Source organism: Phallusia mammillata, chromosome 6 (assembly GCF_965637545.1).
Source record: "Phallusia mammillata chromosome 6, kaPhaMamm4.hap1.1, whole genome shotgun sequence".
In the NCBI taxonomy this organism is placed as follows: Eukaryota; Metazoa; Chordata; class Ascidiacea; order Phlebobranchia; family Ascidiidae; genus Phallusia; species Phallusia mammillata.
Genome location: NC_137257.1, coordinates 21,076,193 through 21,094,460, shown reverse-complemented (window position 1 = coordinate 21,094,460; position 18,268 = coordinate 21,076,193). Strand labels below are relative to the sequence as shown.

General features: G+C 38.5%; 1 protein-coding gene across 8 annotated transcripts in view; it reads left to right on the top strand.

Annotated features, from left to right (window-relative positions):
• The window catches only part of LOC145234053 (uncharacterized), a 33,825-nt gene extending 15,939 nt beyond the window's left edge, over positions 1-17,886 (top strand). The window contains exons 3-31 of one of the 8 annotated variants that reach the window (XM_080098830.1): positions 4,027-4,062; positions 4,371-4,378; positions 4,798-4,824; positions 6,050-6,076; positions 6,248-6,292; positions 6,358-6,393; positions 6,628-6,714; positions 7,309-7,401; positions 7,774-7,830; positions 8,147-8,239; positions 8,357-8,398; positions 8,515-8,541; positions 9,479-9,526; positions 9,843-9,863; positions 10,261-10,317; positions 10,493-10,528; positions 10,646-10,699; positions 10,776-10,838; positions 10,942-11,049; positions 11,963-12,031; positions 12,097-12,156; positions 12,484-12,546; positions 12,918-12,944; positions 13,111-13,164; positions 13,344-13,370; positions 13,537-13,563; positions 13,685-13,699; positions 14,492-14,581; positions 15,540-17,886. In XM_080098830.1, coding sequence (XP_079954956.1) covers positions 4,027-4,062; positions 4,371-4,378; positions 4,798-4,824; positions 6,050-6,076; positions 6,248-6,292; positions 6,358-6,393; positions 6,628-6,714; positions 7,309-7,401; positions 7,774-7,830; positions 8,147-8,239; positions 8,357-8,398; positions 8,515-8,541; positions 9,479-9,526; positions 9,843-9,863; positions 10,261-10,317; positions 10,493-10,528; positions 10,646-10,699; positions 10,776-10,838; positions 10,942-11,049; positions 11,963-12,031; positions 12,097-12,156; positions 12,484-12,546; positions 12,918-12,944; positions 13,111-13,164; positions 13,344-13,370; positions 13,537-13,563; positions 13,685-13,699; positions 14,492-14,581; positions 15,540-15,701 — 1,559 coding nt within the window. In that variant the 3' untranslated portion in view covers positions 15,702-17,886. The other 7 variants (XM_080098824.1, XM_080098823.1, XM_080098825.1 and 4 more) reach the window with 7 other exon arrangements.
• The last annotated feature ends 382 nt before the right edge of the window (positions 17,887-18,268 follow it).

The window sequence follows — 18,268 nt, the reverse complement described above, 5'->3', positions numbered from 1 at the left end:
TGCAGACATGCAGGAACCAGGGCACTTTTGTCAAGTGTCCGATGAAAAACACCAACAAGCTATCAGTTCAACTTCCCACCTTTTAGTTTTGGGGTCGCAGTTTAAAAAGTGGGTTGACCGCGGTGACCCTTTAGGCACGAAAAGGTTGTTTTGGGTCATGTCTATCGGTGGTATTGGGAGCTGCAAAGGTATTTCGAGTTCATGACAAATTTTGGTTTGAGTAAAAACCCAAAGTTTGTACAAAATATGAGGCAAACAAGCTTTGCAAGTTTTGTCTTTCGCCAAGTAGCTTCACTTTTAAAACCCTTGAACATCAATTCGGCACAAAGAGACATTTCTTGGCGCGAAAATGCGTCAGAGTGTCAAGTTTGCGGGTATAGATGGCGCAACCTCTTGCCATAATCCCCTGATATTTGAACTTGTCAATCTGTTTTGCTTCAAACCAACCTTTGTGTATTTTACCCCGCGCTTTTACGGTGCCAAAAATGCCGCAAACACACATTGGATTAAAGAGTGAAGAGTTTTTATTTCAAAGTTTGCAAAACTAAGTCGGTTGTTCCGCTGTAGATCTTGACGAATGCCCATTTAAGCGGGTTTATAAACAATATTTATGCAGTGAAACATTATGGAAAAATGATAATGTTTGGAATTTAAACATTATATTGCACCTATACAATAATGTCATTTCTTCACACTGATTCATGTGCGACTAGATAACGTCATAAAACAAATTTCGGGATGTGTGCGTTTTTCCGAGTTCTACAGTAGCAGTTGCTATTTTTGCCTTTAAAGTTTCATCCAATAACCCTTGAATGCTGTAAACCCTCGTAGATTAGCGGTGGCCTAATAGGATTTTACTTTCGCTCTTACTAAACGCTACAAACGGTCCGAAATCCGCTCTTTACTTCAACTGCTACCAGAACTTTCAATTATGTGAGGATAATTGTTTGTTAACCGCTGACAGGAGGCTCGCGAATTCTTTCAAGTTAAACCTGGTGCGTTACGTCATTGTGCGGGCAGCCGCAACTAATTGATAAACTTCCGATGGGAAATCTTTCACCCTGTTCAATAAACCACAAGACAAGCATGAAGCTGCCAAAGTTTTGTCGTCATTTTGTTTTTATTGGATGGAGCTCAAACAGCCTTCCCGTAAATTTATTTTGCAAACAAATTTTGCCCGAAAGTTGCAAATTTGAAGTGTCAATCATCAAGCAGCCAGCCCGTGTAGCAAACGGGGAGTAATTGAAAAATTATACGTGCTCCAAAGATCAAAGCTTTTCAAATTTATCTTGACCGGAACTTATTACCCATCCAGTTTTGGGTTGAGCTTCCAGAACGACCAAGAAGTCAAAAGCGCTTAAGGTCACGTGACTGTTTATTTTCTAAACCGATTCTGTTTATTTTGTCTCGTTTTACGCGGGTTAACCCCCCACAAGGATATCAGCCTATCTCTCGTATTGTGGTCGTGTCCACCTGTCACACAGATCAAGGTTGACCGCTGGTCAATATAATCTGATCGGCACGTGTATACAGTACTTGACTGACTGCTTTGGTGGTCACTGCTTTTCTGTTTATGGTAAATTTCTTATTCCAGAAATGATCACCCAAGACCTCGCATACAAGTTTTGTTGTGACAATATTTTACGCTAAAAATATGACACAGACAATAGTTGTCTTAATGAAAATCTACATTCGAACCATCTATGTATTGAAAGACTTGGCCAATTTCTTCTACAACCCAATTTGGGCTAAAAATCATTAAACACTTTGCATATATGTGCAACAGATTACAGAAAACAACTCCAAAAGCATGCAGCCATTAAGGTTTGGGGTCAAAATAAACACAGAGGTCAATTCCATTAGGCAACGAACTGTTAAAATTTCTGCAACTTCTGCAAATAAGAGGCGTCTTGTATAGGACGTCGAAACGTCGATTGTTTACAATAAAAACTGCTGGATGAGCAATACTTGGTCTAACATTATGCCTGGCAGCAATAGCTTATTTCTGCAAATAAGCTTGTGTCTTCTGTCTCTGGAGATTAGAGAAGACGTTAATCTGACAGAGGGCAGAAAGTCAAACATGATTTGTTGCACCAATATCACCTTACCCTAATGTGCATTAATTTATTTGAATTCGCGACTTGGGGGTGAGTTAACGATGACAAATTGCCTCCTAACCCCCGCCCGGATGTGCGGTGTCTACCCCAATTGCGGCCGGTATATGGTTTGTGTTACGAATTTCAGGAGAGGTGGGTCCAGGGAAGTATTTAATTTGTTTGCGGTTAGGGGTCCATGTGGAACTAATTGCGCTACGGGGGTCGAGATTAAAGCCCCAATTGGGTGGGTGAAAACAAACCCACTTCACCCACATTAGCCAGTGTTAAGCTGGTAACGATTTTTTTTGCTGAATTTGATAGTTACTCGCTTTTGGGGCTTTAGTTTTGTATGTCTCCCAGTTCATTACGAATTTAAAATCTATCTTGTATCTAGCTTGCCTGAGTTTAGTATTATCATCAGTGAAGTACGTATTAAAAAGCCCTAATACATATTTTTTGTCGTAACATACAGTTTTCTCCACCTATATGAACAGCCACAACGCAGCCTTAGCAAACATATCCGTATCCATTAAACGAAATCCGCTTCGTTGACATATCCCCGTCCCATTGTCCGTTGGAACGTAGGTCGCCTCCCATCTGCCCTTGGTTTGCCCAGCGACAGAAATACGACACTTGTTGTCGCGGTTTCGAGTACTCTTGAACGTTTAAGCCATTTGCTCTTTACGTCAAACTATCTCTAGTCTCTCGCTTGCAGAATAAACTTGAGGCCACGTGGGCATATCTGCGCCGGTCGAGGTCAATGGCCTGTCCATTAAGGAAAGCTCAGTGCACAAAAACGCGCTTTGTGGAAGGTGTAATTAAAATTTAATTAAGTAAGCCCTACTGCTTGATAAAAGCGGATCGTGCTTTGTGCAACACTACAATTTTGTCATTTATTTTATATTGCAATTTCCGTTGAAAGAAACACTAATCTTTGCATATTTCATCGGCCTAAAATCCATGTGTTTTATGCTGGATTTGTGACTTTATTATAGGTTTTAAATATTTGTGTAAATTCTTTATGAATATACGGACAGGAAACTCGTGTAGATAAGTGTTTACATTACAAATACATGATAGTAAATACATCCTAGGCTCTTTGCAACAAAGAACGACAAATCCTTGAAATTCCGGCAATAATTTCACAACAAATAGTCCGAACAAAGCCAGATAACGCAAGATATTTTTCTATTGTCCGACAAAAGCCTCAAGGGGTCCTCCTGGCTCCACAAGTGGGCACTAGAGTGCTCAGTGAAGTCGAAAGGCGCACTTGACTGCTTGACGACTGTCTCACTTCGTTGTAAAAACCCTCGCACAGCACAATAGATATATCCGGTGTCTTGGGCTTTCGTTACTGTAAACTAAATCTCGAGATTGGAGAGCAAAGTTTATGCGACACTTTGCAAAAGAGTTTGCTGATTCTGCTTCTTTTTGCCTTGATTTTTCTGCGTGTTTTTTGGTGCGTGGAGTTTTGCTTCTACATATGATCAAGCATTTAAATGAGATTTTTGTGTTTCTGTTTGTTGTTTTGATATTCCAAACGTTCATAATACTCTGTATTTTTATTTGCATACTATTCTACAGATAGAAATAAAGTCAATCTATAATGAAAATAATATTGGCAATTCACAACAGGTCTACTGAAAGTTGATAGGTGTTAGCAACTGGCAGAGTTAAACTCAATTAAAATCGCCTTAAACTCGACTTTGGCCAATTGGAAGCTTGCCAACCGCCTGGCACTAACAACGTAACACCAATTGGTAAATGTCAAATGCAACACGGGCGGGAGTAAACCCGATCCAAGGCACGTTTGCCATCAGAATCAATTACCGGCTGAATTTACCTGCGTCCTTTCATCGCCAGTAACCAATCACTGTGGGAATAGAAGTCACGTGTTTATGTTTCTAACCTTGCCGTGTTTTTATTGCAGGCGAAGAGGGGAAGACGGGACGACGGGGGCGCAGAGGTGGGTGTCGGTTTCTACTGTTTTTAATTGCACGCCCCACGCGAATGCTTTGTTGGCCCCCTAAAAATAACACCCCATTTCGAGTGTGTAAACTACTGAATTACAAGCCCCCGTGCCACCACTTTGCAAACGTCCGGTTCTGGCGTCGTGACTCTGTCGGCAGCTTTGACTCATTTTGCTCTTCCTCATATTCAATTTCAATGGGGTTTTATTTATTTTTGAAAAAAAAACGTTTTTACTGACTGCTCAACTGTGTTTTAATTCTGTTCTGAGTATCAAAAACTAACGCATTGTTGTTTCTTTTTCAGGCAAAATGGTAAGAACAATCGCCGTGGTTTTTCCATTTCTTATGTTTTGGGTGTTGGTAAGATTCGTAGAGTGTTCTGTGGCACCACCTTATGGCAAATTGTGCGTCGTCAAGTCTCCTTTAACCAATGAAGATGTACAAAGTTTACAAAAACCATCACAAAATTGACCATGCTTTCCAATCTGTTGATTAAGGCTACTGCTTTAAGTAACTTTGCTTAAATGCAACGCTTTTTAATATTTTTGCGCCAATTAAGGAATCCTTCCTTGCACTTGGCGCACTTCGGTGCTACAGCTAATATTTGGCTAAAAAAGTAACTTTGAAGTCGAGCGCTTAAGTTAACCACACTTTTGAGCAATGACCGCTTCTGGTGGCTGAACTACAAGCTAACTAAACTTGATTTTTTATTATTTGCCGGAATTACGCAGGGTCGACCCGGCAAAAATGGATTCCCGGTATATAAGCTTGTGCAACCATTAACATATTATGCATGTCATCTGCTTGTTACATAACAACATATTTGCTGGAACATGCAACTATTTAAAACATGGCTGAAATATGCATTTTATCGCACGTTTAACAACGTTGAACGCCTTGTAAACTTAAGTAGGTCCATTGGTTTTGCTGTAGTTAAATATGCATGAGGCATTTTTTGCAACATTAAGTAGAAATAATTACGCATGAAATAACTAACTAATTGACTGAGTTACTACATCTACAAACCATAAGCTTGTAACGCATACTGCATGGCGTAACGAAAATGCCTATCCACTCCTGTATAAAAAGAAAAAAAATCAAATTCGGCTACCTTTTTAACTGAATTACTCATCTAAAAGTTTGGCTACATTCCGAATTTAACCATATTACCCACATACATGGCACAACTAGCACGTTTGTATGGGCATTGACAGTTTAATTGTGGCACATTTCATGTTACACTTTAACCATACATGGCATATGCATGACGTTCGTATGGAATCGACATTTTTTCCCAAACTTTTTAAACGAACGTTTTGGGAAGATGGTGTGGCTCGGGCAAGGGCAACTCGGGGTCTAAAACAAATTTAAAACTTCCATGCCAAGCTCCTATTGGACAGCTTTGTCACGTGACGAGAGAAGCATGCCAGGAAAGGTGACTTTGGTGAGTTAAATTGGTTTTGGGCGGAGGTTTAATATGGTAAAGGCCAAAAATTCAAAGGGACCGTTTTTTAGCAGCATGTGTGTGAACTTTTGATACCTTACCTAAAATAACATGATTTATTTGATACGAATCAAGCATGCTTTAGGGTTAGTACTGATATAATTTTTGGTTACTAAAATAAAAAGTAAAATACTACTTTAAACAATGTAATAGGTTATTATATCTTTTACGTGTTAACAGTTATTGCAATCAGAAATAAGCTACACTTTTCAAACTTCAATGACAATTTTTCTCAAGTGTAGTTGTTTGAAGTTATTTTTTTTTCAGGGACCTATTGGAATTCCTGGTCGAAGAGGATTGCCTGGTTTTCCGGTTTGTATATTTTGGGGATCGAGGGGGTTTTATGGGGTACTTTGGGGTATACGAGCCACCATCTTTCCGAAACAATCGTTCAAACAACTGTTCTGTCCATATTTGTTTTCTTGTGCAACATTTTGTTTGTCTATTTTTATTAAATCATGTTTGTGTTTTTTAAACAGGGTCCGATCGGCATCACTGGAAAATCGGTTAGTTTTTTGTTTTTTCTTTTATTACAACAACTACTAATCAAGCCTTCTAATTAACAACAAATTTTACTTATACAAATATTTGGCAATCGTTTCTATGAAAGCACCAAGCAAACTAACTCATAAAATATACCTAGCGAATAAAGTTTAACATTTTCCGTACATTTTCAGGGTGAAAGAGGTTTACCAGGTCTGCCAGGATATAAAGGAGAATTGGTAAGAAAATGTTACACAACTGGGTTGTTACATTACGAACGAAATTAATACTTTTGTTATTTCAGGGGATGCCAGGTCTTCCAGGCTTAGCTGGAGTACAAGTAAGGGTTTAATTCTTATGTTTTTGTCGTTTGGTTATCTTTTGAGTCGTATTGTATTAATTTTGATGTAACTTATATTTCAGTATTGGTTTGTACTTTGAAGGTAGATAAAATTTGTTGAAAAACTTTTGCAATCGCAATGCGTACAAACATTTCACCAAGGGCCGCCATTTTTTTATGTGTCGTCTCCGTTGTACGTCATGAAATTAACTCGCCAATTTGTTAATTGCCCAGGGAATGCCAGGTCTTGACGGCCAAAAAGGCGAGCGCGGTGAGAAAGGACAAAAGGGGGAGATTGGCACCGGTTACACCACGGCTGAAGTAAGTAAAAGCAGCACTACTACAAATGCTAGTGTTGTATGTGAGGTGACACAAGCACCATTGTTGACGTCATAGAGATGATTTGCGACAGCTGTTGCATCGAATCATCCCCTGTGCTTGGGTGTATATCCATAGCTAGTGTGTTTATGTGGTGTTGCTTGGTGGAGTTCTGTTTACATGGTGTTAGAGATTGGTTTATTTTTACTTTAGAAGTTTGTAACTAACGTTATTTAAAAATCCAGTAATTTAACATTTCAAACCCAAAAAAATAATTGTTAATTTTAAAAATATTAGAAACGGATAGCTTTTTCTGCGCATAAATATACTAAAAAATCATGAATGTATATATATATTTTAAAAATTTAATGTGTTTTCATCAATATGTAACTAGTTATAATAGACAACAATAATACTGTATAAGGTGCATGCTAAAATCCCCAATGTGCTAACCCATAAAAACTGGGTCCAGCAGTTGGAATTCACGTTTAAATTTTACCGACAGCCCGACTGGGCAGTACGGACCATCACTGTAGCTTAGAAACATTGTAAGGGGTGTTGTGTGGCATGCTCATTCGTGATTGGCTGAATTGTCAGGTGGCTGCACCAATCGTAGCGCTCGAGAGCGACGCCAACGAGCTGCCATTGGACGAGCTTGACATTTTCCGCCAAAAACCCATTCGTCGAAAGGTAGCATGAAAGTCTGTGTCGAAGTATGCGACTAACTATAAAATGTTTACAAACTGTCCGGAAATTATCTCCACATCTGCAGTAATACATAAATACCCAGACAAAAGTTTTGACTAAAAACGAAACCGCAATTAAAGCAAGAAACAAAGTTAAAGTTTCCTAATCCAGTTTGTTTTGGGCATAACTAACAAATAACAGCAATTTTTTTAAGATTTTTATATTCGAACAATAGGGTTTCTTATGGCAATTAAACAGTTTGGAAATATTTCTTTGGCAAGACTAACAGCATGTCTTATTATGTGATCATGTGACTTATAACTAACACACTCTTCTCATTTCATGCCGCATTTTAATCCAATGTATATTTTTTAGCACGCTATGATCAAAGTTATGCCACCGGTGATCCGCAATCAGGAATCCCAAGATCTGGTAAGTTTAAGATTGTTTTAGCAATATAACCTATTTTAAAATCTCGTCCTGAAGCTTAAGTGCTTAAAATCACTTGTAAATAATAAATATTTGACACAAACAAATTAGCTTCGGAGTTAGTTTGATAAAAAGTGTTCGGATTCGAAGGATTCGGTTTAAACTATTCGGATTGAAAGGATTCGGATCAAACTATTTACATCTAAACGATTCAATACAAACCATCGGGAATCGAATAGTTTGGTTCAAACTATTTAGATTCGATTTGTCAAAAATATTTATGAATGATCTTGTTGAAATTTTGTATTTGATATTACAGTACAGAAGACAGGGATATTTCGGTCAAAAGGGTCACATGGGTGAACGCGGTTACCCAGGACCTCCAGGTCCTCCAGGCCCACCAGGACCAGCTGTAAGTATTTGTTAAAATATTGTTCAAAAAAAGCCAACCAACTTATCCTAATTAATCGATTTTACAAGTTGTTATATAAACCCGAATTTAAGCTTTAAAAAATTGTATTATAACCAGGTGCCCGGACCAAGAGGACCACCAGGAATTGCAGGAGAAAAAGTAAGTTTTTAAACTAAACTAAAAACAGTCGTGTTTTAAAGCAAGGTGTTGGATTTTTTGAATAACTTTCAAAATAACTAAATCCAAGTTTAAAAATGTATGTATTTTGTTTTCAGGGAACCAAAGGACAAGCTGGTTCATCGGTAAGAGTTTGTGGATTATGTTCACACGTTTTCACGCAACTATTGGCAGCATATTTTACACGTAGTCTTGGAATGCGAACAGTTTTGCACTATAGATCTTTATCTTATAACGATGCTTGGCATAGATGGACCATTTTCCACCTTTTATCTTTCTGAACAAGGCCAAAAATGTACATTACCAATTACCATGCCGTTTAAGTAAAAAAATCGTTTCGTAATGTCACAATTTAAAGGTCACGTTGTGAAATCATAAAATATAAAGTTAACTGCGTTAAGAAACCTCAATTAATCCGTTTTTCTTTGACCAGTCAAGAATCCAGTTGGGACGTAACAGCAGCCCGTTCGGTACAAACCCGGTACATGAATCCCGTCATAGCGTGTGTTGCGTGTGATTGCGTGTGATTGCGTGCGTTTGTATTTGCGGAGTTTGAAGTCCCCCGAAATCCACAACCCGCGCGTGTTTTGTGTGACGTAACAATGTCATGGCACGCGATTGGCCGTGAGAATTCGTGTTAGCTTGGCGCGTTGCACTTGGCGAATGCTACAGGGCGGAATTCCGTAAAATGGACTACTTTTCCCGAGTTTCCGAAATTCGAATTTCCCGGAATTCCCTCTTCAGTTGAGACAAGTGCAAACCAGTCTTAGTGTTGCTGTGTGTAGAAATGAACTAAGTGACATCACGAGTTCGCAATTGCGCATAGTGTATGACGCTCTTGTGACGTCACGGAGCTGTCATTGCCATTTCAGTGCTGTGAAGTTTAGTTTTGCAGTAGAACCCAGAAAAAAGTGTTCTTTCTCTAAATTTACATAACTAACCCATTGTTTTTCATTTACTTACCACATTTTTGCTTTTCCTTCTTTTGCATGCGCCCATCAACCCATGCTTGTCTGCATTTTCAACTTGCTTGCGCGTTTCCATTATGACGTCACACTGTAGGGGGTACCAGGCACCCCAGGCGAGTCACTGCTCTTTCTAAGTCCAGAGGTACGAGATTTGAACCCTAAAAATGTTTTCCATTTCTCACAAACTTAACTTTAAATTTTTACATTTTTTCACTCAATAACCTTGCTTAAGCCTTATCAGCAAAATATGGTAACATTTGGACATAAAAGTTTAAGATTTCGATTGTGCTAATGCACTATAACGTTACCCATCAGCATGGCTTGATGTTCTAACGTGTGGTATAATATTTTGTATTTGTTTAGCACTTAAATTGCTTTTACTTTATGTGGTGTGTTGATCCCAACACTTGCTGCTTCTAGCACTAACGCTTTCTTTCTTTTGTCTTTTTTTCCTTCAGGACATGCAGGAAAGCCTGAAGGTTCGTTCATTTCTTTCTGTTGCTTGACAACTGTGTGGTTTGTCATTGTACCTAAGCTTAGTTGCATGCGGGCATTAGTTTATTATCGTTTTCTGCAAGTTTCTAAAGCACCTATAAACATCATTCATTCTCTTAACAAAGTTGTAACAGAATTTTGATTAGTAAAGGCGATTTTGGGCAATAGAAAATCCAATTTTCCCTTCTCTTTCACAATAACCGTAATACTTTCTCAACAACTTTAGCGGTATTAAAGTTACTTGCATGAATCAATACGATTTATTTTCTTGCCAAAAACCGAACACATGTTTCGACACAGTAAACATTTTCTACTATTACGCACAAACGTATTTTCTTTGTCACTTTCCACTTCAGTCCGTAACAGCAATTGTTTTATCAGGGCTCATTACTTCCTCTGACAGCTCTACCAGGCCCACCAGGACCTCCTGGACCAAAAGTATGTCATTACATCATCTAGTAATAAGTTTAGGATTACAAATTTTAATGCAGTCATAAAGCCTCATAACAAATCTTTAATGCAACAGCATTACCCATTAAAATCAAAACTATTAATATTATTTTTTCGACGTGATCCGACGAATTTAATCAAAATGTTCTGGGTTTTTTATTAGGGTGACACGGGTACACCAGGATTAAAGGGTTCCAAGGTACGTTGAAATGAACTTTCAATACCAACCATTGTAATCATTTTTTTTCTTGGACATTCAACAAAAAAACTCATTAATCGAAAAAACAACTAAATTAAAAATTTTGTTTTTAAACAGGGTGAAATTGGTTATCATGGAATGGATGGAATGATCGGTGCTCCTGGTCCTCAGGTTCGTAATTTAAAATAATTGTAAACAAAGTTCTTGTTTGAATTTTTTTTTATAACACCGGTTTCGTATTTTACAGGGTCTCACTGGAAGCAAGGGTGAACCAGGATTTGAAGGACCACGTGGCCCAGCAGGAAAAGATGTAAGTTTCAGATTTTCTGTGATAAAATTTAGTGCATCCTATTCTTATAGAAAATGATAACAATGTTTTTTTGCAAATATTAACAATGAAATAATGTACACAGGGCTTACCCGGAGTCGATGGAACTAAGGGCGATCAAGGTTTGCCTGGAAAATCAGGAATCCCCGGGTTAAACGGAACTCCGGGAACTCCTGGAATTAACGGATCGGCAGTGAGTATATTGCTAGATCATACCGCATTAATTCAAGCTGCATAGTAAAAACATGATTTATAGTGACATCTAGTTGCTATCATACGATTACTATCCACTCCAGCTTTAATAATAAACAACCATATTTGGCTTTTGTTGTAATCACATATGAACCTTCTCAACAGAATTGCAAGTGTACTGCGCCAGTTTCGGCAGCAAACGGAGCCTTATACGTGCGTATAGAATTTGGTCGCATTCGAAACGTTTTTGTTTTCGCTTGCGGTGCAACGTAGCTTGCTGCTAACCAACGCTTTTGCTTTCTTTGTCGTGCTTAACTCTTGCAAAGCGAGTCACAAGTATTGTACTGTCCCAAAGTCATCGGTTTTGGATGCATGATGATCTTGCTTTTAAATAGATGTCCGTCCCATAAACGAAACTGGAATCCAGTTTCAAAGTTTAAAAAGGGCCTTTTTTACCATAGAACATTTTGGTTTAATTGAAAAAATCTTTAACCCAAACTACATCTAACACTAACAGCTTTTTAAGTTCAAATAATCTCTGGAGCTAAGCATTGCATAATATCGCAAAGGTGTAACAACTTGTCAAAGTGTAAGTTACGTAAAGTTTAAATCTTTAAAAATCCTAAGTTTAGTTCAAAAAAATTCAAACGTGTTTAGTGCTCAATTGCATGTACATGTTTAATGTACTTTATTACAAAAAAACGCTCATCTAGCTCATCATACTTTGCTTTTGCATTTTCTTTATCTACCAACACACTTTACATTCATAAGAGATGCTTGCTTTGGCCGTGACTTTTGTATTGTCATTAGCTTGTAGCTGTTGTGGCATTTTGCATTCTTTCACTGTCCGTGGCATTCCTAGTGGGTTGACCTCATAAATGTCTTTGCTAAACCGTTTCCTGTGAATATTTTAGATACCTGGACCAAGAGGGCCACCGGGACCAGCTGGACCCATGGGACCACGCGGTATCGCCGGCAGTGACGTAAGTTCGAGATTGTGACGTAGAAATGATGTCATGCTCACTTTTAACCACTTTGTTCTTCTCAGGGTTTACCAGGCAACGATGGAGTCGGCGAAAAGGGCGAACGAGGCTCAATGGGACTCCCAGTAAGTTTATGTTTTTTGTTTATAACTTTGCTTTTAAAGCTTGCTTTGTGATGCATCATGAATGCAAATCAAAGCGATGATGTGATTCTAAAGATGTTGACAATCATTTTGTCATTTAAACAGTATATTGGCACATTTTTTAATATCCAGTCTTTGAAAGATCCCATTGACAATAACATTTAACATGCAATTTTGTGATTTTGGCCACTTTGCTTTTTTGTTGTCAATTTACAAACATTTGAAGTTTGTAAATTCGCTTTGCCACCAAAATCAACCCTTTGTTGGCTGCTTTTACTTGCTTTTAACAAATCTTGCAATAACCAACAGGGTTCCCCTGGTCTAGATGGGTTTCCGGGTGACCCGGGTCTAGATGGATTACCCGGTGATAAGGTAGTTACCCAGTGTTGGGTGAAGGGTGATTTGGGGGGTTTCCTGGGTGATACGGCTGGGTGATTCTTTGCGAATATGGTGGTGTTTTATTTTATCGTTCATAAACAGGTGGTGTTTTGCATGAAAAATTTGATAGACTATATTTTTTGATTTTTTACGAAAAGGCAAAAATGATGTGTGGAGGTGTTTATTCAGTTAACGGTGGCGTCGAATGTTCACATTATTGTTTTCTAATTTACCGCAATAAATGTGCTGTAAAATGTTTGAATGTATAATGCACAGGGTTGTCTTGGTGATATTCTATTTTATGCGAAATTGTTGGCACAGCTATTCCGTCTAAAAATTTCTCACAGCCGTTATATTGTTTACAGGGTGCAAAGGGGAATATTGGACCAGCGGTACGGATTTTTTAAAGATTTGTTTAATATAAACCCTAAAGTTTGTTAATCAATTTTCCTACAAAGTAAAATTTTACGGCTTTTTGCAGCAGCAATATTATTCTGATTTTAGACTACGAAATTTGCCACAACAATTCCAAGCTAACCCAAGGTTATTATGTTACAGGGCTTACCAGGAAGTTACGGCCTAAAGGGTGAAATGGGAAGACCAGGACCAATGGTAAGATCTATTGCAAAGTGGCATGTTTCAACCTAGTTTTGTAACAAATCATGAACAGTGTCTATAGAAATTGATTGAACATTTCTTATCACGTCCACTTTGCACAGTTTTGCGTTTTTTATCTGTAATCATGTAATTTGAACTTTTATCTAATTGTTTGTTTCTTATTGCACCAACAGGGCGCTATCGGACCAGTTGGACCAAAGGTGAGCAAAGTGATTTATTTTTTACTTTGAAATATTGAAATGTAGTAAAGCCATCCACTTATAAATAAACCATGTTAAAATTATCACAAAACAACTTCAATTTAGGTTTTTCAAGAGTATTTTTAATAGGTTCCGTTTTTAATTGATTTGTTTTTTGTGATTACAGGGTGACGAAGGTCCCAGAGGATTACAAGTAAGTTTCATAGAAATCATATTTTTTTGAAATTAAAAAAAAAATTCATAAAAGCTTGATAACAAATTGATTTATTAATATCTCTTAAATCTGTTTACTAAAATACTTTTATTTATTTCAGGGCCCGGCTGGAAAGGTAAATCAACAACTGAAATTATAAAAATAAACTGCATTTTTTGTTTTAATATGTAATTTCTGCATACTTAACTATAAATACAAACGCATTTTACCTTATTTTAATGAACTCACTGTTTTTCTAATAATTTCTACTAATATATAAAGTAGTCATGCAAACTATTTTTACTGCTATCACTGCATAAATGTAAATTTATGCTTTTCAATAAAATACTAGCTTTTTCAAATAACACAAACACACTGCACATACAAATCACCACCACCAGTGCCCGGACACACCCACCACACACCCCTTTTATTGCGGTGCTGACTAGAGGCTGGGCATTAAGATCACGTGTGCAATTATCACTGAAAAGTGTGCAGCTTGCATGTGCACAGAAGCATGGTTCACATACACTTGTTAAGTTTAACTAACAGTTACGATTAAGCTATACAGAAACAAAAACGCCGCAAAAACTGTCAAACTATCGCAAAAAAGCGAACATTTCTTGTAAACGTTTAACCGAGTTTGAATCAAATTTATTTTGTCTTGCCGTTTACGGCTCTTTTGTTGCTGCTTCTGGCCCCTTTAAAAGTTGACCAAACCTCAAAGCACTGCGAATGTGCTGGATAATACCTGTAGTCTTTACAGACTTTTATTTGCATGACATCATCGAAAACCGAAACGCAAAATGTGATGTCACACGTTCTGCGGATCGGTTTCTAGTTTATTTGTATTTTTGTTTGTGACGTCATATTGCTAACAACAATTTACTAACTGGCGCGCTACGCTTTTCTCGTGACGTCATTGCAGAACGGTAAGAGGGGACGACGTGGAAAATCCGGCCGAAAAGGAGTAAAAGGTGACGAAGGAGCCCCCGGCATCGACGCCCCTTGTCCTCTGGTGAGTATGACGTCACCAGCGATGACGTCATAACGAGCGTGATTGTAAAAAGATTACTAAACCTGCGTCGAGTGTGTGTTGTGTCATAACCCTCTGCAATGTGGAATCGCGAACCGCGATTGTGTGCTTGTGACGTGGACTTGATGACGTGTCTGCTGCGTCATTTCCGAAACAGTTTCCGGTCTATTGTGACTTTTTTCTGCCGCAACGTTTGCTGAGGAAAGTAGCGATTTTCGCACTTGTCCTTTAAACTTGACGTCACGAAACAATGACGTAAGCGCGTCACGTGATGCATGTGGTCGGTCAGGTGTGTCATCGTCGCTCATGCGTGACTGCGGTGTCTCCGTTGCATCCGTGTGTCGAGGTTTTCTCACCCCAGGGGAATCACCACACTTCCATTCATACAGACGAAAAATTTCTCACTCAAATTTTCACATACAACACTTCTTTTCATTTCCACACTTTACATTTGATCCTGAAGTTAAATTCCCATCAATTAAATTCAGCCAGTTTCTCTTTAAACCTTTTAAATTTATCTTTACTTCTCTCCTTTAACTTTTCTCAACCTGTTTTGACGTTCTTGGCTCGCTTAGATGGGCAAAAGAGGGCGCCGAGGAGCCAAGGGCCGACAGGGCGATCCCGGCCAGGATGGTCTCAACGGACGTGACGCAATTCCCAATTGTGACAAACTGGTACAGTGACGTAACAATGTGTGACGTCAGTGATGATGTGTGAATGTGTGAGTGGTAGCGATCAACGATGAAAGATTTGATTTATGGGAGATTGTGTTGTATAGGGACGTTATATGATGTGAATGTGAAAATAGTGAAGTATAAGGTGACTTTTTTTGAAATATTTTTCTTGTTATACAAGATAATTATTTCTAACATTGCATAGCGTGTTTTAAACAAACAGAAAAACTAACAAACCTTTAAAATCTACCTCTTTATCTTTGCAGGGACCCGACGGACTACCATTAGCAGGATGCTGGCAAAAGGTGAATGGCCGATACCGGGGAAAAAGGGGAGGGTCCAAAAACCGACTAGGGGGCAAAAAAGTCAGGTCGACGTTGCCGCGCGGTGATGTCACAAGCACCGATGACGTCACGCGGCGGGTTTGAGCGCGCGGCGCGTCTCGTAGTGACACTTTGAACTTTGCATTTGAGCTGATTGATTGTGAGGAAAAGGCGCTTCGGCGCACGCGTACGGTTTGTTGGTTTTGTAAATTATCGAATTTTCTTTGGCGTCCCCCTATCGTCTCCGTCATTTTCGTAGTCGGCATGTTCCCTAGTTTAAGCGACATTGGCAAGGAGCTGGTTTTATTTAAATTTTCTTGACAGGATAATAAATGTTGTATTGCGCCAAAGGACAGTCTTAACCGTCCTCTTCAACTGATATGTGGCTTTAAATCTACCTGCGCTATTTCGGATCAAACTTTTACGGCTTTCCCCCACTTTTCTGTCGTCGATGTTTTCTATATCTGACCTCACGCTAGCGCACAAAGCGAGGTGCAGACGATTCTTGCCGTTCGTAAATCGTTTCTTGTTGTTTCTTGTTGTACAAAAACGCACAATATAAAAACAGACGGAAAAACGATATAACTTGTGGTCGAACTGAATCCAAGAAGATTAATGATAAAAAAATTGCATTTTGCTCACGTCATGCACACGTAAGGTGGTCACCGCTTGAAGCATGACGTCATATACGTGATGACGTCATATGACGAGCTTTGTCTTGGTGTTGTTGTTGCCGTTGTTGTTGTTTTCGTCGTTCCACTAATAATTCACTCGCTCACAAGTGCGTGACGAAATTAAGCGTGACGTCACGAATCGATGACGTGTTGTGGTAATAGTAATACGTTTAAACTTTGTAGGTAATGGTTGAAATTTCGCTGTAATGTTTTGCTTTTTACTAACTTTTGTGCTGTTCAAATCTTTGGCTGGGTGTTAAGAATAATTTCTGTGTGCTAACCGTGGATTTACGGCTGTTTGTTGTTTAATAGATTTATTGGGTGATTTATTTTAGCTAGAAATTTGTTTAAAAACTCTTCATTGTTTGGCTTTGATCAGTCACCACAAACCTTGATTCACTTGCACAAAAATCATATCACCATATTAATAATGGGATTTTTACCTTTGGGAAATTCTACATAGGAAAACATATGGGGTTTATAAAATAACTATTTTACTATTGGTGTTCAGTACTAGGATCTAATTTACAAATTAACTTTGGAGATTTACTAATAACATAAACTAAACTGGTGTTGTAAATAAGGGTTTGGACGCGAATTCGCTCCGACCCAACTTAACCACGTAGACCTGGGTGTTGTGACGTCACCACTAACCGTTGTTTCTTTGTTTGTTTGTTTCCTGTTGCCGTGCATCCCTATGACGTCACTGATGGTGTGCTCGCTGTTACGCTTGGCTGCTTTCGACGCGCGTGTGGAATCCACCGCGATTATAGCGATAACCCCCCAAGCACCCCCAAGCACGAGGTGTTCCCCATTGTTCCATGACGGCGTCATCTTTGTGACATGATGACGTCACAGATATGACGCGAGAGTCGGGCGCGACGTCATTTGTTCATCATTCTCCATCACAACCGCCGTCGACGATTTCCAGCATGCTCGTTACGTCACCGGTGATGACGTCATTCACCACCAGTCGTCATCGTCGTGAAATGCCTGCAGTTGAATGCATTCTATCTTTCATTGTGTGTTTTCATTGTTGCTTGTTTTGTGCATTTTTCTGAATGATAGTCATTGTGACACGTTAAACTGGAAGGCAAAACCCCCTCCTGGTGATTTTGTTTTATTTCAATTTGGTATTATGGGTGTGCAATTGGATTAATCTCCATTTAACTTTTTAATCAGCATATTGGAATAAAGTCTTTATAAAAGCCTGACAAAACAAAACTTATTACAAATTACATTTGAGTAAATCCGACACCTGAAATATCTTCAATTTCCCTTACCCAGTATTATAAAATTGTAATTCCTTTTTATAAATGACACAAATACAATACAAGGCTATTTTAAAGTCAAATTTTGCCTAAATCGTTTACTCAATACATTGGCGCATTAACATTTGTTGTAAAATAGTCGATTTTTTAAAGATTTGCCATGTTTTCTTTTGCGTTTAGGTTTTTGTCCGAGCCATTATTTATTATCTTGCACTTTTTCTTCTCGTTCTTGCGTGTTTGAGCCACTGGTGGCTTGAAACTGAATTCAGGTCCTCAATTTTTCTCGTCTGTTGCTTGTAAATAGTTTTTTTTGTCCACTAATAAAACCCAGTTTGCTTTCAGAAAGATGTTGTTTTGTTTTCCTTAGAGATTTAATCCAAAAAACTACTCAAAATTTGCCATAGAAACCAAATCGAAATTTTTCATCTAATAGGAAATAGTTAGCTCTTTCAAAACAAACCGTTTTGTCACTCATGGCACCTTTAGCATTCATAGCATGATTTATGTCTGTACAAGAAAGCAAAACTTTCAATAGCAGTTGCCAAGCAGTAGATATATTATTATTTGAATACAAATAATAATGTAGCATGTTTGTGTTACGTCATCAAACTGATGACGTAATTGTTGCACGTGTTTTTTGTTCCCAGCGGAAAATCATTCTTGACCTCTTGGCTATGGACCAACAAAGTCCAATGCCTTACTACACACACCGGTAAAGGCAATTGAA